Here is a 20,437-nt window from a genome sequence, read left to right on the forward strand (position 1 = left end):
GTACATATTTATTTATTCCCTTTAAAAAGGAGACTGTTCTGGGGCGTGTTGGCAATCGCACGCTGCTCCTCGGGCATCCTCCATCTGATGAAACCGGCAGTGTTGGGGTTTTCCTCCACAAATGGAGCAGGTGATGGAAAACAGCATTGGAGATAGCAGCCAACACCTGTCCCAGGTTTGACGGTTTTGAAAGGGAAAAGAATAAAAAAAGAAAAAGGAAAGAAAAAAATGCACCTGCTCTTATCTCTACAGGATAAAAAAAAGAAAAAAGAAAAAAGATTTTGTTTGGAAAATTGTTTCTGAATAATCACTTCCTATTTTTATTGGTGCAGAAGTGTCACTGGTGTCACTGATGGACACCCCCCAGCCCTGCCCCAACCCCCCCCCTTCCCACAATAAAGCTGAATCCCCCCCCCAGTTCAACACCTTATTGCACAGGGGGAATTAGAGACGGATGCTTTGGCTAAAGGAAGTTCCCAGGGGGAGCTGTGGAGGGAATGAGAGCAGGGGCGGGAGCGTGGGGGCAGAGCTTTGGGGCAGCCCACGGGGTTTTGGTGGTTCTGTTGCCGCAATGTGTGAGGAAGCACAGGCAGAGACGGGATGTCTGTAAAATAAATCATCTCTTTATTTCAGGTTGTGTATCCAAAGACGAGTTCTCCCTCTCTACTTCCAGGAAGGGTTTTTCTCCCCTAAACTGAACGGTGACAAAGTTCTGGCAGCTACGTAGGACAAGAGGGGCTCCAGGCAGTGCCGGGGGCATCGCTCCCAGCCAGACCTCACCTTTGAGACCCTCACTGGGGGTGCGAGCAGCCCGGGCAGGGGCCCCTTCCTCCTGCTCAGCACGAGCAGAACCTCACCAAGAAATAACAATCACGAAATCATAATTAAAAAAAAATCATCTAATGCTTTTTCCCCCCCAAAATCAAGCCTGGTATCTAAGGCAGACAGCCCGAGGAGCAGCCCGAGATCCCTCTCCCTTCCCAGGAGCAGGGATGCCCGGTGCTGGCAGCAAGGCAGGGCTGGATCCTGGCAGCCAACAGGCGCGTCCCGGCACCATGCACCCGGCTCCTCTCCGCCTGGGTTGAGCCCCTGGTTCAGCCCCGCTGCAGGATTGACCCCGTGGCCCTTTTGGGTTGCGTGGCCGTCGGTCATTGCCCTCCTCCTGGCTGCAGGAGCTTCCCAGTGGCTTCCACACGCAGCTTCTCGAATGCCCGACGTGAAGCTCAGAGTCTCTCCAAGGAGTCCAGGGGCCCTGGCATGAGTCCAGCGCCTTCCTTCCACATCTGGGCACCAAAACGCCTTTGGGCTCCTCCACGACCCCCTTCCAGGCTCCTTGCGTTATTGCCGTGCCCCCGAAATTCGTAAACGGGAGCGGTCAAAAGGCACAGGACTGAGTTCAAGGCAGATGTGAAATGCAGCATATTTAAGGCTTTTGCTTCTTTTAAATTAAAAAAAATAATAATAAAAATAAAAATAAACAGGGGGAAGTTTTGGATCCTGGTTTCCTGAGCGCAGTCGGGGCTGGCCGGGGCTCGATGCACTCGCCCGCTAGGTGAAGGACCAGAGCTGGTGGGGGTCCGAGGGGTTGCAGGGGACCATCGACGGGTGCTTGCCTCGTGCCGTCAAACACATGCGGGAGGCTGGGTTCTTAATCAGCCGGTCCTGGCCAAAAACAAAAGACAGTGCCTGGCTCAGCTCACCCCAAAGGACAGGAGTGAGGGGTGAAGCACCCGCACCCCGCATTGCTCCCCGGGGATGGGGCTGGAGGGGGCTGCTCACCTGCGCCAGCTCCCACTCCTCGTTGGGGGGCACCCGCGTGGGCTTCCCCCGGTACTGGCACTCGCCCAGCTCGGCCAGCCCCGAGCCGGCCCGCAGGCACAGCTGCTTGCCGATGTTGTGCCGCAGGTCCCGCTGCGTCGTGTACTCAAAATACTGCGGGGGAGCAAGAGCAGGGTGAGGGAGGGGGAATGTCAGCCCCTCGCCAGCTGCACCCCGATAAAACAACCCCTGGGGGAAGCACGGAGGGGCTGCGAGAGGGGCAGTGCTCCTTGGGGTCGTGCAGGTGCCTACCTGGTTGCCCCCCATCCCGTGGCACGGGTACATGATGAGCGGTTTCCCACCGTGGTTGTTCTCACCGACATCCAGGCAGCTTTTGGTGCCCTCATTTTTAATCTGCAGGGAGAAAAAAAAATAATAATAATAAGAAAAGGGAGAGCGGATGGAGCCACGCTCGGTGCTGGGGTCGCAGGGCACCTAAATATTGCCGTGCAAACACGGTGCTGGCACCGGTGCCAGGTCCGGGTCCCTCGTCCTTTCCAGGACACCAGGAACGCCCGCGGCAGCGCCTCCTCCCCGCGGCTCAGGGCGAGAGCCGCCCGGCCAAAGTTTCAGGAAATAGAAGCGGATTTAAACCCGGGTGGGAGCCAGCGCCGAGCCCTCGGCGGACACGTAACCACGCTCAGCTTCCCTGCAGCCGGTCCCACGAGCCCGAGGAATTACACACACACACACACACACAGACCATCGGGTGCCAGCTTGGGGTAGGGGATTTTTGGCGGCTCCCTCCCCGCAGGCAGGGCCAGTGCCTCACGTCCTGCCCGTCCCCCTCTGCCTCGTCTCTTGGCACAGCTCATTTATTTTTTTGGGGTCCACCTGTCAATGCCCAGAGCTGATGGCAGGGGTTAGGAAAACTTTCAGCTGGGGAAATTTTCAGCTGTTTTGCCTGATTTAACCCATGCCACGGCCCCTCCGGGGCCCCGAAACCAGCTCTGCTGGATTCCAGCTCTCAGCTTCACCTCTCCGCTGTCAGCCGGAGCCCGAAGCAGCCCCATCAGCTGAACCAGACAGGCAGGGGCCCCTCCAGCACCCTGCTCCGGGCTGCCTTAAATGCAGAAAGCAAAGCCCAGCCTGCTGGGGACGTTGCTGCCACTCTTTCTAGCAGAGGGAGCAGCCCGGGGGGTGGCAGGAGCTCCACACCCCCCTACTTACCGCCCCATAGAAAGTGGGAGTCAGGTCGGGGACGAACATCTCGGGGTAGATGGTCTGCAGGTACCAGGTGAAGTTCTTGCAGTGAAGCTGCTCCCTCAGCTTGCGCCGTTCTGTAATGTCACCATACGTCTTCTATCGACAAAGTCACGTGAGAAAATTAAACTAACCTCCGAAGCCAGCCAGGAAACCCCCCCCGAGCCAGCACAGAGCTTTGTCCTCCCAGCTCTGCCACCGTCTGTCACATCGCCCCCGAGTCCCGCAGCAGCCGGGACCGAGACAGGCTCTGGGGTCCCACGAGACACCGCTGGTCCCAGGCAGGATTTGGCTGCTCACACCTGGGATGTTCTGGTGTCAGAGCAAAGCCGAGCTGCCAAAAACCCTTTGGTGTTGTAAAAGAATGTGTATTTTTCTGCTGGAAACGGGTATGGCAAAAAAGGGCGTTTTTTGGGCTATATCCTTCCCCCTGCATTTGTTTGCCCAGCTCCGGGCTGAGCACGCAGATCCCTCGCATCTCGCTCTGCTCAGCCCTGAGCTCCGTGCAGGATCCGGCCCCCAGGACAGCGAAAGCCCCGCCGGCGTGCACGGTACCTCTCTGGCCATCTGCGCAGCCTGCTGGTTCCTCCTGTAGAAGATCTCCTTGTAGCTGTCCATCCAGACCTCGGCCAGGCGGACCTGGTTCCTGGAGATCACCTGCGTGCCCTTGGGGAAGGTGTGGGGGCTCTTGGAGCGGAAGACGTGGCCCACGACGGAGCAGGGGATGATCTCCAGCTGGCCCCCGCACTGCCAGACCTGCGGGGATGAGACGCGGGGCTCCAGCACCCCCCGAGGGCATCGGTGCCCCCGGATAAAGGGCATTCCCCAGAGCCGTGTTTTAAAGGAGGTGCCTGGCCCTCACCCTGAAGGACATTTCCACGTTCTCGCCCCCCCAGATCTCCATCTGGTCGTCGTAGGAGCCGATGTGCTCGAAATAGGACCTGGAGATGGCGAAGAGGCCGCCGGCGAAGGTCGGAGATCTGAGAGAGAGAGAGAGAAAATGGGGGCTGGAGGGAGGCTGCCTGCACCCCCCTGTGCCTCCACCCGCAAAATGGGTTAAAAAAAATAAAAAAAAAATAGCAGAGGTCTGAATTTTGGGGACACCACAGAGCAGCTGCAGCTCCCACAGCTCTGGCAGGGGGGACACGGCCAGGACAGAGCCGCTGCCAGGAGGGGACAGCAGGAACGCGGTGGCAGCATGACTCCAAGGGGCCTCGCTGCTGGTCCGCGATCCAAAGCGAGAGGAGGATTTTATTACCGAAAACCTATCGCAGAAAAGAAAGGCAGAGATTAGCTCAGTGACCGGGCACCCTATTCACTCCTCCGGCTTTTCTAATCTGCTCCATCTGATCTTTACAAGAGGGAGGCTGGAATAGAAACTTGCTTTTATTCAGGAAAAAGGAGGGGGAAAGAAAAGGGGGGGCTTGTTGAGTGACTGCGTTCCTGCCGAGAGGAGCAGAGAGAGATTAGACGCTGCTGGGAGCCAAACCGTCGGAAAAAGGGACCTTTATTGGGGCAGGGACGTCGCCCGGGTGACCTGTGCACAAAGCCAGCCCTGCTGCGGGCAGGATGCGGCCACGGCCAAACAGTGTCGGGTGTCTCCCGGCGGGGCTGCTGGGGGCACCGGCCGGAGATGCAGAGGGGAATCTCCTCCCCTCTAACACCCCTGTGGTCTCGCAGCTCTGCCAAAATCCCCCCGTGGCTGCTTTGAACGGCTGGGATGAACAAGGACCTGCTTTAGGGGGTTACACTGACCCATTGGGCATCCTTTCTGCATTATTTCCAACCCGCACGGGGTCTCTGCCTGCAGACAGCCCCAGCTCCCCCAGGGGAGGATTTTTCTCCTGCTGTTTAACCCCACGGGGAGAAGAAAACCCCATGGAAGTGGCCCGCAGGCTGCAGCCTGCGAGCAAAGCAGCGTGCCTGGGCGCTGGGGGGGTTCTCTGCATGTATAATGGGGTGGGAAGAAAGAAAACCCGAGGTGTCTGTGCACAGCCCGACCCACAGGTAACATCCCCTGGGTGCTGCAGCAGCGCAGGCAGCCACCGGTGCCCAGGATTTCCAAGTGCAAGAAGATAAAAGGCAGCAATTAAGCGCTTAATGAGAGACTGTGCAAGAACCGAGATACAGCTGGAGGTGATTTAAAAGCTCTTTTCATAGATGTTTGTGGCTCTGCGCTCACCAAAGCTTCCCTGAGGTTTCCCCTCTGCTACCTCCGTGGCCCTGACCTTCCCTGAGCATCCCCTCCTGGGACAAGCTGCCCGAGAGGCCCTGACCCGAGCATCCCATGGGGGGGATCCCCTGGGAACACACAGCTTCACCCGCCGGGCCTCAAAGCTGTGGCTTGCAGAGAGAAAAACACCAGGGAAAACCCCGGCTTGCTGGGAAAGGAGGAAAATCGACCGGAGGAGCCGGCAGCTCCCTGGCACTGGGCAGCCGGGGCTCGCACCCAGCTCCGCCACCTCGCCTGAGCATCGCCTGCTCGGCCAGCTCACTGTGCAGATTTTGGGTCTGGAGAAGATGCCAACACCCCCTGCCAAGGCTTACTTGATGGGGTAGGTCTCGTCCTTCCTCCTCTGCCTCTCCCGGGGCGGGATGACCTCCCAGCCGAAGGTCAGGCTCCAGTCGAAGTTGCCCCGGCTGTGCTGCTTGCCGTACTGCACCGGCTTGGAGAACTCGAAGGTGTTGAGGTCGATGGTGGTGATGTCGGGGCTGACGACGGCCGTGGGCTCTTCGGCGATGCGGGACAGGAGGGGCTCCAGCCAGCCGTGGAAGCACTCGCCTGGGGGCACGGGGAAGGGTGAACCGACCTCGCGGGCACCACCGTCACCTTCCCCTCTCCTCGGGGACCCGGGGGCACCCGCCAGTGGGACAGGGAGGGGGGTACTCACAGTGGGCGTCCAGGAAGGTCAGCACCTCCCCACTGGCCACGCTGGCCCCCAGCAGCCGGGCCGTTATCAGCCCCTTCCTCTCCTCCTGCCGCACCACCCGCACGATCTGCAGCTGCTTCACGTAGTGCTCCAGCTCATCCTTCAGGTAGTCTGGGGGGGGTCAGGGAGGGAGGAGAGCCACCGGCTCCAGGTGAGCGGGGGTGTTCATCCCACTGGGTCCCTGCCCCTTGGAATTGGGGTAGGGGCTTCCCCAGTCCTGCTTGGACCCTGCACTTGGGTTGGGGTCCAACCGTGAGCATGGGGAAACCCAAATCCCCGTCCCCCCAGCCTAAGAGGTTTAAGTTACTAAAAACTAGGCGGGTGATAAACCCCCGCGCTGCCCTGACCCGAGGAAACGAGCTCCCAGACCCACGCCTTGCCTTTCCCAAGGTCTTTTCCCGGCAGCCTGGGGAGAGGCTGCGCCCGCCCTGCCCTCAGCTTACACCTGCTGCCCGTGTTCATGCAGCCAGGCCACAACCTCTTGGCCAAGGACCGGCCGAGAGCTCGCTGGGGCGGAAAGGCAGCTGCACCCAGCTGCACCCAGTGTCACCCCGCGCAGAGAGCATGGAGAGGACGACCTGTGCTTGGGGCAAGAAAACCCAGGAAAGAATAGCTGCTGCGTGAGAAAGCCCCAAAGTGCTTTTCCCGGGGATGCTGCCTGCTGAGCGAGATGTTGCTCTTGCCCCATAGGATGTCCGCGTGCCCCCGGGGATGTTTTGGGTGCAGAAACCCCTTTATGCCAAGGTGCTATCCTGGCACACGCAGGTTTCTGCGCCCTGGAAGCTCACACAGCTGCCACGGGCGGAAACGGAGCGTTTATCTCCGGGACAGGGCAAGGGTAAAGTCTGCTCCTCTCCTGACATTGAAACATGTCATTAGTTTGCTTTGGGTGTAACTAATTAAGATTGCCAAATTGCGGTGTAGCGGGTGAGCGAGCTGTTTGCTGAGGTGGCAAGGTGTTTGCAGGAGGTGGGAGGAGTGCCCGGGTTTATCCGGGGGCTTTGTTAAAAGGAACCAGCAGCGTGGAAGGAAAAAAACCCAACAGCACTCACAGCAGGTGTGAAATAAGATGGAAAAACACCCGTCCGTGCCCTGAGCCACCCATCAGAGCTTTCTGCTCTTCCTCAGAGCTGCTCAGCGCCGCTCCCAGCTGCTCACGGGGTGGCAGCGATGCTCCTCGCCCCCCGTCCCGCAACGTCCCGTGTCCCCCCGCCGCCAGCCCCAACCCACCGTCCGTGCTGGCGTCGTCCACCAGGATGATCTCCTTCAGCAGCACGGCCGGGGAGGCGTGCAGGACGCTGTACACCGTGCGCAGCAGCGTGGACCACGCTTCGTTATGGAAGACGATGACCACGCTGGTGGTGGGCAGGGGCGGGCAGCGCTTGAATTTCTGGTCGATGCACCTAAGGGGGGGGCGGGTGGGGGTTGGAAAAAAAAAAATAAAGCAGAATTTAAGCACGGCATGGATGGGACGTGAAGAACCAGCGGGGCAGGGATGCCAAAACAAAATACCCCTCGTCCCCCTGCTGGGGCGTTCTGCATGGCGAGGCAGCAGCACCGGCAGCCCCCGCGGCTCTCGGCTCGCCACCGCTTTGATTTCTCTTGGTTTCTACCTCTTCCCCCCCAGCCCTGTCGCCGCCACCTCCGGTTGAGTGAATAACATTCCCGTCCCACCCCAGACCCGGTGTCCCCCCATTGTCACCGCTACACCTGCTAGGCACGGATAATCGCCTGCCGGCTTGGGGCTGGGGGGCCGGTCTGCGCACCAGGGCTGGGTTTCTACCTCCTATTCAAGCCTTTTTTCTCCAGGAGCCCCCCCCAGACCCACCCCCGACCAGGCAGGGGCTGGGGGCACGCTCTAATCCGGCGGCCCAGCGCCGGAGGGCAGGCGGTGCAGTCTCTGGAGCTGAGGCCGCTTCCTTCGCCCCCCTGCCTGGCCGGCTCTGAGGCTGTTCCACTCGGCTAAGAAAAGAAAAAGTCAGATTACGGCAGAGCTGGCCGAAATAAAAGAGGGAAGGGAGGAGCTGGGGGAGATGCTGGAGCCAGCCGGCCGTGGGGCCAGGAGCAGGTACTTGGGGGACACAAAGAGCCGCCGCACGCTTTCACCCCTTGCAATTAAAAACCAAGCATGAGGCAGACAGAAATGAGGGGAAATTCTGGCTCCCCAGCCCGCCGGCCCCAAAACAGTGAATTTCTGCCTCCTGTGCCGGACTGCTACCCCACTGATAGCAGAGGCAGTGAGCCTCGCTTTTATTTCCCCTTAAACCTGCCCTGGAAGGAGAAAATGAAGACTCAAACGAGCCCAGGGCAGCGGAGGGGGCTCTTACTCCGGCGGGCGGCTGTCGGGTCCCAGCGCTCGCTGGAGGGAGATGCGGTCGCTGGCGAAGGCATTGAAGCAATGCTTCTCGTAGCCCCGCTCCTTCTCCTTGGTCTCCTCCGGCGTCCACTGGTCCTTCTTGAAGGCTTTGCCATCAGCTCCCGGGCTGTTGGGGTCCTGGGGGGGCCGCTCCATCAGCGGGCGCAGCTCCGCCGCCGTGTAGAAGCCGGGCAGGCAGGAGCGGGCGCTGCGGGGCGGCTCCTCCGGCTGCACCGGAGCCCCGATCTGCAGCTTGGGCATCGAGTCCCGAATGTTGTTGACCGCCCCCAGCATCAGGTCGATGACCTGGTCCTTGCCGTGGACGATGTTTTTCAGCCAGGGCTCCTCACTCGGGTCTCTGTCCCCGACGTCCCTCTGCAGGATGAAGAGGAAGAGGACGAAGATGGCGCCCACCAGAGCCACCTTCAGCGGGCTGTAGCGGCGCCGCAGGAGCTTCATCCTCCACGGGGCGGCCGCGCCGTCCTCCCCACGTGCCAGCGACGTGCGTTTAGGGACACGGGGTCTCCAGGCGCTTCATGGTGACGTGCTGCGCTCTGCTAGCCTGGGGAGGAGGAAAAACACCCGCAGGTTAATTCCCAGACCGCAGTCAACAGGATGCACTTTGGCTGCGATATATAAAGTTCACTCTCGGCGGGGCAGCGAATGAGCCTGGCTCTTGGCATCGCTGCCAGCGAGCGGAGCCTCTCCCACGTGGCACCTCCCAGTCCCTCCAGCCCACAAACCCACGCTGAAAATAAAACCCCACACAAAAAGCGGGGCTTGAGGGAGGCTGCGAGCTGTGCCGGCTGCTGCAGCATCACCCCGCAACCCTGCGCGCGGGGAAGGAGCCACGCAACGGAGCTAAAAGAGCCACTAACTTCCCTCTAACATCCCCAGAAATGCGCAAAAAGCCTTTCCCAGATACTTTTCCTGCCTGCAGCATCGCTGGGAAGGAGAAGACGTGCGAGTCCCCCCCGAGCTTTGCTTTTTGCTGAAGGGGAGCAGCAGGTCCAGCGCCCGGCTGAGCGCTCCGCGATGCTGCCGGGACCGCCGAGCTCTGCCTCCCGCCGCTCTTTGTGAGCTGCTGCCACCGGAGCATGGACAAGCTCCGTGGGAGCCATTCACCGGCATCTCCCCTCCTCCTCTTCAGAATCTCCCCCTCCTTTTTTTTTTTTTTTTGATGCTTTGAAAATTGCGAAGCCCCCCACAGCGCCCTGGAGTGGAAAAGGGCACCTGCCATCAACTTCAAGGGCGAGGAAGCTCAGCTCGGGGCTCCTTATTCTTCTGCGGCCGTGCGAGGCTTTATGGGCTGGGGGAATAAAGCAGCGGGCTTGTAAAGGAGGAGGAGGAGGAGGAGGAGGAGGGAGGGGGACAGCCCGGTCCCTGCACCCGAGGTCACCGCTTTTAGTGCCGAAGGGCTGCGGGATCAAAGCCGGCAGCCAGAGCACGCTTCACTGCCAAGTGCGCCTGCAGCGAGGGGTCCCGGCTCCTGAGGAGGATGCTGAGAACCACTCAATGCACAGGGGGGAAACAAAAAGCAGGAGTAAGGAAAAAACCCCAATTCTCCCCATTTCACTTGTTGGAGAGCTGAGCTCCTGCCTCACTTGAGCCCCTGGTTACGGAGGTTCTCAAAGCCTCGTGTGGCAAGGCAGCATCAGGCAGTGAGGAGTGACTGTTTTGGGGAGAAATGCCTATTTCCACCATCCCCACATCTCTCCAATAATCCCCTGCCTGCCACGTTGCTGTGACCACACTAATGAAGCGCTCGTTACCCGCTAATAAGCCCCAGCACGGCACCAGGGCCAGGGCACCGCTTAGCGCACAACAGCGGCTGCAGCCCCCAAGGGTCCATCCCGGGGGGGCTCCTACCTCAAACCGCAGCCCCATGTCCTGCCCCAAAAGCAACAAAAAACCCCGACAAGCAGCAAAACAACCCCTCGACACGCTGAAATCTCAGGCCAGCCTTTCTCAGAGGGCTCTCTCCCTGCTTTAACCTCCGGCAGGTGTTGTAAGCGAGCCGTGAAGAGCGGAGCTCGTGGGGTTTGTGGACGTGGCATCGAGGGGACAAACATGAGCCATGGGACGTTTCCTCCCCAAAACCACCGAGTGACACCCCCGCAGCAGAGCAGGCACTGAGTCACGGCGCAGGATGGGTCCCCGGGGTGACTTCTGCAATGAGCTGCAGCAGGAACTCCCGTGCGCTGCTTTCTGCTCCCAGTCCTCCACCACAAACCCATTCCCACGGGGCAGAGCCACCACCGACCCCGCTGGGCATCACCCCCCGAGCTCCCTCCTGGCCACAGCACCCCCAAAATTCCCCCCTGGGACAGGGCTCGCCCAACACCCAGCAAAACCAACGGCGGAGCGAGCGCGTCGCAGCTGCGCGGCGTCGGTCCCCAGCGGGGCCTGTTGCGTTCAGAAGAGGTTAAAAAAAAAGGAAAAAAGAGAGAAAAAAAAAGGAGAGTGGGTTGAAATAATCACCAGCACGGTCAGGCCGGGGGTGGCAGCGGGACGGAGCCCGAGTGGCCGGGGCTCCCACGCAGCTGCGACACCCAACGCTTCCTCTTTGACGCCCGAGGGAGGAATCGGGGCGGGGGGGAAGCTCTCGGAGCCCAAATCGGGACCTTCCTCCGGGGAAGGAACAAACCAAGGCAGAGCAGAGGGACCTCGACGCCGCGCCCCGAGTCACGGCCCCGGCGGGCTCCGGGTGCTGACGGCCCCCTGGGACCACGCCGGCGGGGTGCAGCCCCCCGGTGAGACCCCGCTCCGTGCACACCGGGGGAAACCCGGTCCCGGTCCCCCTATCGGAGCCTCCGCTTCTCCCCGGAGCATCGCGGCGCGGCTTTAGTTTTAAGCAGATTGGTAAAAAAACAGCGAAAATGGGGTGGGAAAGGGAACGTGAGCGCGGCTCGGTGCTACCGGACGGACCCGGGTGGCCCTAGGGGGCGGGAGGGCCCCCGCCGTCCCCTGGCCGGGATGGGGGCTCCGGGCAGGGCTCCGGTCCCTCCGCAGCCGGGACACCGGGGCCAGGAGCGTGGCGTGGGCTCTGCCTACCGGGGGCTGAAAAAGGAACCGGGACCCCCGGCCGGCTGAGGGACGGATCCTGCCCGCCCCGAGCCCCGCAGCACCGGGACCCGCTGGGTTACACCGGGGGGCTCCGTGCCGGCCCCGAGCCTGCGGCACCGGCTGAGCACCGAACCGGCTCCGTCCCGCTCCCCAGTACCTTCCCCCGGGCACCCACCGGGACCGGGACCGGGACCGGGACCGGGACCGGGACCCTCCCCAGCCCCCGCCCCCCCTCACCTGGCTCCGTGGCGGCGGCGGGCGCGGGGCCGCAGGTGCCGGACCGGGACCGGGGCGTGGCCGGGGGGCGTGGCCGGGGGCGTGGCCACCGCCGCCACCTGCCGCCGCCCCGGGGCACAGGTGCACGGCGCCCGCGCCGCGGTCCTAGCGCCGCCCGCCAGGGAGCGCAGCCGCGGTCCTAGCGCCGCCCGCTGGATAGCCCGGCCGGGGGGACGGGGCGGGGGGGGCGGTGAGGGTCTGACACCCCGGTACCGGCCACGGCGGGGCTCGTCGGGGGCACCGGGGCATGGAGCTGGGGGTCCTGAGAGCCACGGGGACCTGTAGGGGCTGCAGGGACCTGGCACCGGGGGTCCTGGGAGCGGGGGGGACCCAGAGGGGCTTGAGCCGGGGGTCTGGGGGGTGGCGGGGTCTGTAGGGTGCTGGGAGCCACGGGGCCATAGGGGGCTCCAGGGGCCTGATCCCGGGGTTGTGGGCACCAGTAAAGGCCCCGGGTCCCAGTGCTCTGTGTCCCGCAGCACCCAGCGGCCGGGGGCTGCCGGGGCTGGGCACTGGGGGAGCGGCACCGGCCCGCCGCGGGTGCCCCCCCCGCTGGTGCTCCCCTTGCTTCGCGTTGCGTTAATTATTCTCCTTTGTTAATTATTCCGTGGCGGCAGCGGAGCTCCCAGCCCGGCGGCAGTGTTTGGCTGCAGCTTGGATATTTACAGCCCTTTTATCGGGCTGCGGGAATTGCCGCTCGTGTTTCCGCGTGCGAGTGGGTGAACAGAGCACGGACACCGGCACTTGCTGATGATTCCCATCTCTCTGCCGGCCCTGTTCAGCCTTTATCTCCTCCCTGACCCGCTGATGGTACCAGTTTGCTGCTCTCCAGCAGCGCGGTGGGGTCGGGTCGGGCCGGGGACGCGTCCCCACGGCAGCAGCCCCGAGCCCTGAGCCCCGCTCCGCGCACCCCGTCCCCCTTGTCCTCAAGCCCCGTGCTTAACGCTAGGTGGTGGTGTCCTCCTGGAGCTGCGGCCTGAGCGCTGCTGGCTGCCCGACACTGCTGGGGCAGGAAAAGTCCCTGGAAAAGCCAGGTGAGACAGCGGTGGTGGGAGAGAGACCCTCCGGAGAGCATGGGGGGGGGAAGGACGTGGCTGGGGACAATGTGGCAGCTACAGGCACGGGCAGCCCTTTCTGCAGGGGCTTTCTGCACACCGAAGGAAGGGCACGAGCAGCCCCCAGCCTCCCTGAGCATCTCTGTCGCGACATCCAGAAGGGCAGAGGAGCACGAGGGAGGTGCTGGAGGCACCGGGGAAACCCCAGCGGCTTTCTCCGGGCTCCCAAAGGCAGAAGGGACGAGTGCTGGGAGGATTTTAACACCCGCCAGAGCCTTTTCGTTGGCTCCTGTGCTGTACAGAGGATTTGGGGATTTGAGCTGGGGTGGAGCGAGTATTAATTTGGATTATTGGGATATTAGCTTGAATATTAGCTGCCTTACAGAGGATAAGCTTTGTGGCGGTCAGTGTCGCAGATGCACAACCCAGCAGCCTCCGCATTAAAGCAGCAGCAAATTGCTCGAGAAGGGCAGGGGAAGGCTAAGTAACAGAAAAGACAAGTGTCCTACCTGGCATGGTGCAGAGAAGAGCCAAAACTCACCCGCCACAAGGCCACCCATGGCCTCCATAATAGTCTCCTGTGCTTTTCAGAGCTAATTTTAAACCCAGGGTTTGCACAGCAGTCGCCTGTAATTCACTGCTGCTTTATTTCCTGTCTCGCTGCTGTGCAGAGGTTTCGCTCTTAACACAAAAAAACTGAAGGGAAATTCCCTGCCCCAATTTTTTCTGTTACTGATCTTTTTCAGTTGCGACGCGCCGAGCCCGATGTCACGCCGCAGCTACCCGGCTGGGGGAAGGAGGGCCCCCCCCAAGAGTAAGTGTGGTCCTGCGGAGAAGGGAGCTTTGGGGCTTCGCGGGGTCCACACAGGTCTGCGTCGCGGGGAACAGGGTGGGAATGGGTTTTTCTCCTCACTAAAGCAGCCCCAATCCCCAGTGCCATGGGGGAACGCGGCTGACGGCACGTCCTTCCCCTCCGAGTCACTCGGTGAGCGACCGGGTCCCCGAGTTTTTGTTTTTGTTCTTGGATTGCTTTCTTTAATTGCGATTTGAAAAACGCTTTTCAAGGTTACACAGGAGATTAAAATCTCCTGCCCTCCTAATGCCACAGTAGTAATTTGGGGGAAATTAAGAAGCGTTGAGCGACTGAAAAAACAGCAGGAATCTTAAAAAATCAATACAGGCTTACTTGGGAATGACAGCTCCAAATCACACACTTCTTAATAATTAATTGGCATGGTTATATATAACTCCTAGGCAAAATATATCCCCTTAATCTTTAATTTGGTATGTTACCAATGGCGTTAGCTGCTTTGGAGGTTGCAAAGTTTATATCCTTGGCTTTTAGGAATCAGTGGGACCCAAACTGCTGAAAATACAATCCAGCTATCATCACGGCTTGTTTGTGGGCTAAGAAGCGCAGAAATACCCTGCTCTGGAAGCGGACCTTACCATTTGGTCTGAAGTTTTCTTTGCGCTCGGTGCGTTTCCTTCACGTCGGCTGGGATTTCTGCCCTTCGCCCCTACCGGGGAATCCACAACACTCCGGGTGCCAGAGGAGGTTTCATCAAACCCATCAGCTGAGCCTCTAATTACAGAGCCGGAGCTTAAATTCACAGCGCTAAGCAGCAGCGAACCTGGAAAACATGACAGGACGCAAAGCTGATTTGCATGTCTGTGATTATCGAGATTGCACAAATCTTTCAAATCAAAATGTACTTTGCAGATGGCTTGCAGATTTATACCACACTTTGGTTTTATTTATTATCTTTCAGACTGGTAATAATTGGTGCAATATGGTAAAACTGGAAAGTCTAATCCACAATACAGCTGTTAAAGCAGTGAGAAATGTACTGAACACAACGCAGGAAGAATTTTCTTTGTAGTAACAATATTTGGTTAAAGCATACCATGTGGGCATGAGCTGGATTTTCATTTGCAGAGTATTTTCAGGAGCAGAACGGGCAGCTCAGGGCTGAGCATCTCGAGAAAAGGGAATTGAGCCCCCTGTGCTTGGACCTCCTTCCCTGCTGGTGTTCGTTGCCAGGAGTTTGTTTGCTCTCACACCACTGCACAAGAAAAATAAATCCCCTGAATACACAGCCTTTAGTACTAAATGAATGTGAAATGCAAGTTTCCAGGTAGATTTTTACATAAATGGGACTTTTTGGTGTTTTGGAGCTCAGCTGCAGGCTGCGAGATGGAAGAGCCCAACTAGGCTGATGAGTTATCCCCTGATTCGGACAGAATCACTTCCCTTTTTCAGTTTTTCTATTTTCTATGTAAATAGCGAGAGAACTGGAACTGGCAACGCTTCTTTCTGCAGTCCCATACGCACAAGCTGAGATCTCTGGAGGTCTTGCACCACGACTGAGCACGGTCCTCCCCAGCTCTGGGGAACCTCTGCGGCTCCTTGCTGCCTTTGAAAAACACCCAGCGGGTCATTTCCTCTCGTTTTTTTTTCCTTTATTTTTTTTTTTCCTGATTAGGCACAATGGAGATGGACAAAATATTCCTCCAGCTGTGTGAGGAGGTTACCAGGCTGCAGGATCTGTGTGCGAAGCAGGGCAAACTCCTCCAGAAGCTGACTGCCAGGAAGGGCCCTGTCCTCGGTAAGCAGCAGGGCTGGGGAGGGCGTGCTGAAATTGCTCTTTCGCTAAAAAGAGCAGATCTACGCTGATGGGAGTGATTTGAACCTTTATCCTCATGCTGGCAAGAGCTTTGCTGCCAAAAGTGGGGGTAACATTAAAGCAGGCTTAAGGCACACGTGCTCCACTCCCTGTGCTGGCTGTCCTAGCTTTTTGGCTTCGCCTTCACCACCAACCCAGGAGTAACATGTGTGTGTCTGCTTCGAGGCGTGTTAAAACCACCACAGGCTGCTATTTACATGCGTCTCCCCTGGGGAGAGTGGGGAGGAGCTGGGGCAGATGGTACTCATTGCCTAGAGCGTTTTTGGAAGGCAGGGGTGGTGGTGGAGCCTCCTTGGGCTGCGGTTTGCCTGGGTGAATGTTCTTGCCCAGCAGCCTGCCTGGTTTTCCAAGAAATCTCCTGGTCCCCCACCATGCCCCATGTGCTCATCTGCTTCCCCCTGTCCCCCCGCAGTCACATTAATCTTGCAGGGTTTTGCAAGTTTTTCCTGACCTTACAGGCTGTTTTCTGTGGTCAGGAGGGATTTGCCCAGACGAAGGGCTGCCATGTGCTGATTTTGCAGCCGGGCAGCCCCGCGAGCTCCCCAGCCCTGCGGTAGCCTCGTTTCCCCCATGAGGAAGGGGGCGAGCCTGCAGCATCACCATCTGCACGTCCTTCCCTCGGGGCTGGCATGCAGATAAGCAGCTCCAAACAGTGCCCAGACCAACGTCATTATGCAGGGACGCAGATATCGCAGCATTTCCCCTCCTAGGACAGCTGCTGCTCTTCCTCCAACTCGCCTCCCTTTCTGGCTCTCCTCAGACGCTGTTTCTTTGCTGCTCCAGCCTTGTGTTTGCTGCCACCCGCTAGCCATGGGGGCAGCGAGCTTTGCTTGCCCACTCCCCCCCGAGGAGATAATACCCGGTAGTTTCACTGCAGCACAAAAGGAGAATGAAACGTGGGGAAGGGAAAACACAAATGCCACAATCCCCCAGAAATGACCTGATTCCTTTCAAAGATATCCCCATGTCGCTGCCGGTCCAGTGCACGGAGGACATGGCCACGGAGGAAGGGGAAAGGCCACCGGGCAGCCCACAGAAGTGCTCCGAGGCCCCGGAGGGCTCTGCCCACCCCCTGGTGCAGCCGCACGCTGCCGACGTGCCCGGCTTCGACAGCAGCTACCCACCGAGTGCCCCAAACGGCAGCGTCTTCGACGGCGGGGCTGGCAGAGCAGCTCTTGCTGTGGCTTTTGGCAGCAACAAGGCAGAGAGAAGTGAGAAGATGGATCTAGACACGTGGCTGAAGAACTGCAGGATGCCTCCTATCGTGAATAGCCCCGAGGAAGGAGTGGGAGCTTGCTGCAGCCCGCAGGAGTTCGTGGCACCAAATGCCGAGGCTGTGGACTCCTTCCTGACTCTCTTGGACCTTTACAAAGGCCCAGAAGCCCTTCAGAAGGAAGATGCTCCCAGTGAAAGTGCTCAGGCTGCTGAGGAAAAGGTGCCAGTAGAGATCCGAGGACCCGTGAAGGTAAATGGTGAGGCTGGCAGGGATTTTTGTCTGGGGGTTTTGCCCGCTCTTCCCAGTGCACAGCATCCGCCAATCTTCATCATCCTCTCCATCAGCCCGGGGGTAACGTGGGGAGCTCTTGCAGAGCAGAGGTTTATGGTTATGTCCTGAAAAGGCTTCTAGGCACCCACTTAGCCAGTTTTGAGGGGAATTAGGTCCATGAAAGTCCCTGGGATCTGGCTGCCAAGCACCTGATGAGTGAAACCTTTCCCGTGGTCCTTCCTGCTCCTGTCTGAGGCATTGGGGAAACCTTGAGGCGATTGATTCAGTCTGGGAAAGCCTGTATCGACCTCCTTGGGATCTGCAAATTAAATGAGTTCTTAAATATTTCCTTTATTCTCCAATTTATCAGGTTCTAGTAAGGCTTCGCAGTGTGCTGTAGGCGGGACACCAATGCTGGAATGGCAGTGAGTGTCCCCATAATGCCAAGCCCATTTCCTTTAATTTCTTTTCCCATATGAGGCCCTTAAAATTATTTTGTGACTGCTGTGGCTATACATTCATGGGGAAAGCGATTGATTTTCAGCCTGGGCTTTATTTAGAAGCTAGTTTCTTTTTAAGAAGAAGGAGGAGAAGAAAGAAATAAGAGGAAGCGGTGTCTGTCTGGTAAAGTCCTAATGTGCCTTATCAGCACTTAAATGATAATGGCACAAAAGGAAATTACAAATGCTCTCGAGTTTGCTTCTTACAAAAGCACTTTTCTCATGTTCTTGCTTGGGAAGTGATTGTAGCACTCAGGGGAAAGCGTTGGGTGATGGGGGAGGCTCAGGAGACAGCATCCTCTGGCAGATTTGGGTGAGGATGGAGCGAGGCGAGACTTGAGCTCCCCCAGACTCCAGCCCAGGGCAGCAGCCCTTCGCCCAGCCCTCCTGTGGGCACAGAACCTGCTGGTGGTTTGGGAGGCTGCGCTTCGGCATGGTCAGCCCTGGGATGTGGAGGTTGAGACACAACTGGGGGCTTGAGAGAGGCTGCCTCTGCCCTTCCCACTGACCACTTCTCCCTTCCCATCCCTGCAGACGTCCTGGACACCAGGCTGGATGCTGGAGGATGCTCCGCTCGGGCAAGGTGACGTCCTCACCTCCGAGGCCACTCAGACTTATGACATTTGCCAGGCGATTTTCCCCTCGGATGCGGCAGCCCAAGCAGACTATTTAAAGCAAGTCTTAACCCATATGAAGTAGGACTTTCCACTCGTAAACCTGCGTATTTGCACCGCGACCACGATGGGCTCTGGACCTTCATGAGATCCTGCTGCTGGATCAGCTCAGGCAGCAATCCTGTTCCGAGTAATCCGGCGTGCTCCCAAACTGGTGCTCCCGTCCCTTGTGCCCTGCTTGATGGGCCGGCTGGGGGCTCGGGGTGTGTTTTGGCTTTTTGAGCTTTGTGGATATCAAAGCAGCTTCTGTGCCAGGGTCTGGAGGTGTGTGGGGGATGTGGGGAGCTGTAACTCAACGGGAAATGAACATTTTTCAAAATTCTCCATAACCACAAAGGCTGAAATATTTTTTCTGTAAATAGAGACATTTGAAAAGCTTTGGCTTTTTATGAGAAGTCTCAGCTCAGAGCTCAGTTCATCTTCATGCGGATGCTTGGGTGGCTCCATGAGCAGGATCAGGCCCTTGTTTGGCTGGAGGTCAAAGTGGGTTTTCTCCCATCATGGTGCAACCTCCCCGTTTGCATCTCCAGCTCCAAGTTTTATCCCATGGCTCCTCAAATTAATTAGATTGTGGCATGACTTTATAGTGTTTTGTGCTCTTGTTTAGAACCTGGAAGAATATATCTGTTTCCAACATGCTAAGTTACTGGAAGCACCAGCTCAAACAGAGAGCCAGAGCAAGAAGGGCCATAAATTTATTCGGTATAAAATTGTAACAGCCATCCAAGACTTGCCGGAAGGAAGAAAACCATCCCAGTTCCTCCTGCTCTAAGAGCAAGTCCAGTAAATTTAATTTAAAAATCCCAGGCACAGATGGCTTTTCTCAAGAGTAAAAGCAGTCATGGCACGCTGGTTTCCATGAGCTGTGCTCTGAAATGAGCCACGCGTGTGTCTGTGCGTGGCATTGCACGAAATGACACAAAAAAATCACACCGGGCGCATTTGGGGTCACCTGTCCCCAAATTTCAGCGTGATGCTCCGCCTGCGCTCCATCCCTGGTGACTCAGGCCGTTTGAGCTGTCCAAGTTCGACCAACTAACTTCACCGCGTGGACTTCGACGCGCTTCGTTATATTTTTAGATGTCGCGTTGTGCGGTGCAATTAGTCACCCCCCTCCCAGCCAGATGGTCCACGGTGACACAGGAGCTTCTTTTTTTAATCCGACACTTTCCATTGGCATGAGCATGCCTCTGCTTCCTAAATAACCTTAAGTATAGGGTGTTTGTTTTAGCTGCAGAGAGTGGGCGGCGTGTTATTGTTTTTCCCCAGGTTCGGCTCACCAGGGCTCCAGTGGGTGTCATTTCTGAAAAGGCAGGAGCAGAATGATGGCAGTTTCCAGTAAGGAGAAATTGGAAAATCAAGGCTTGATGCGCCGGATTAAACCTGCTGTAATTCTGGCTGCTGGGCGTGTGCGTCGGGCAAGCACAGGAATATGCGCATCCTCCCACGGCTCTTGTTTTCAAGGCTTGAAGCAGCTGAAGAAGGCGACCCCAGTGCTTCCCAGTGAGAACCAAGCCAGCCCAAAAGCAGCTGAACACCAGATTTGGGTGGAAAATGTTCACTTGTTGAGTTTTCTCCTCAAGGAGCCTGGGATGTGGGAAGGGAGAGGGGGCTGAGAGCCTGGGGCAACGCGCATGCACCCATGCACGTGCACACACACACACACACGTGTGTGCACATGCACCCCGAACTCTGTACGAACACCCACAAACATTACGAAAGATTTACATTTTCTGTAGTGATAACAAATATTCTCGAAGGAAAGAAGCTCTGTGATGGCTGTGGCTGTCCCCAGCCTCTCCCTCGTTCCCGGAATTGCCATCAGCAATAAGGGGAAGGGGGATCATCGCCCCACAACCTGCAGCAGGACCCTCCTGTGCCACCAGCAGGAATGGGAAATCGTTACCGGCTGTTAATTAATGACCAGCCCTCTGTTGTCATCTCCCATTAATGGAAGAGAAACGCTTCCTTATCCCGTCTCGTTTGGCCATGGACTCGGGGAGTCTGAAACTGGCACACGGAGCACAGGACGTACATTTCCAGTCAATGAAAGAACTTTAAAACACGGTCATTTGGAGCGTTTTCTGTATGACAACAGAGCAATGTCTTGGGCTGCTGAATTTGGGGGGGGCTTTTGCCTTTAATGTGAGATTTGCCACAGGCCTTTCCTGGGGAAAAACATGGGGCTAATGGGAAGGGAAAGGGGGGCAATCCCTGCAGCAGGGCGAGCCTCGCGGCCGGTCCCTCGTCAGCAGGATTTGGGGGTATTTCAGTGCTTGGTTTCCCTTGAAAATACGAAATGCTTTTGGGGTTGTAGAGGATGTGAAGTTCTAGCAGCTGAGCCCCAAAAGGCTGGGGGAAAAGCAGCATTTTAATGTTCGCTGGCACT

General features: G+C 58.1%; 2 protein-coding genes across 5 annotated transcripts; one reads left to right on the plus strand and one right to left on the minus strand.

Annotated features, from left to right (window-relative positions):
• Nucleotides 1-601: 601 nt before the first annotated feature.
• Nucleotides 602-14,299, minus strand: GALNT6 (polypeptide N-acetylgalactosaminyltransferase 6). Of its 4 annotated transcripts, none has more exons than XM_068663363.1 (11): nt 14,151-14,299; nt 8,279-8,869; nt 7,182-7,354; nt 5,913-6,062; nt 5,569-5,803; nt 3,884-4,001; nt 3,577-3,777; nt 2,989-3,120; nt 2,071-2,172; nt 1,780-1,932; nt 602-1,662 (listed from the first exon to the last, which is right to left on the minus strand). In XM_068663363.1, the coding sequence occupies exons 2-11, from the start codon at nt 8,764-8,766 to the stop codon at nt 1,549-1,551; spliced, it is 1,866 nt and encodes a 621-aa protein (XP_068519464.1). In that variant the 5' UTR covers nt 8,767-8,869; nt 14,151-14,299; the 3' UTR covers nt 602-1,548. The 4 variants fall into 4 exon arrangements, with proteins under 4 accessions (XP_068519464.1, XP_068519461.1, XP_068519462.1 ...); XM_068663360.1 differs by lacking the exon at nt 14,151-14,299 and adding an exon at nt 13,211-13,368; XM_068663361.1 differs by lacking the exon at nt 14,151-14,299 and adding an exon at nt 11,611-11,758.
• LOC137845862 (uncharacterized) lies at nt 10,944-20,119 on the plus strand. Its single transcript, XM_068663367.1, has 6 exons — nt 10,944-11,060; nt 12,596-12,680; nt 13,448-13,569; nt 15,188-15,310; nt 16,345-16,853; nt 17,909-20,119. Exons 3-6 carry the CDS (start codon nt 13,467-13,469, stop codon nt 18,071-18,073), a joined length of 900 nt encoding a protein of 299 aa, XP_068519468.1. The 5' UTR covers nt 10,944-11,060; nt 12,596-12,680; nt 13,448-13,466; the 3' UTR covers nt 18,074-20,119.
• The last annotated feature ends 318 nt before the right edge of the window (nt 20,120-20,437 follow it).

Source organism: Anas acuta, chromosome 29 (assembly GCF_963932015.1).
Source record: "Anas acuta chromosome 29, bAnaAcu1.1, whole genome shotgun sequence".
In the NCBI taxonomy this organism is placed as follows: Eukaryota; Metazoa; Chordata; class Aves; order Anseriformes; family Anatidae; genus Anas; species Anas acuta.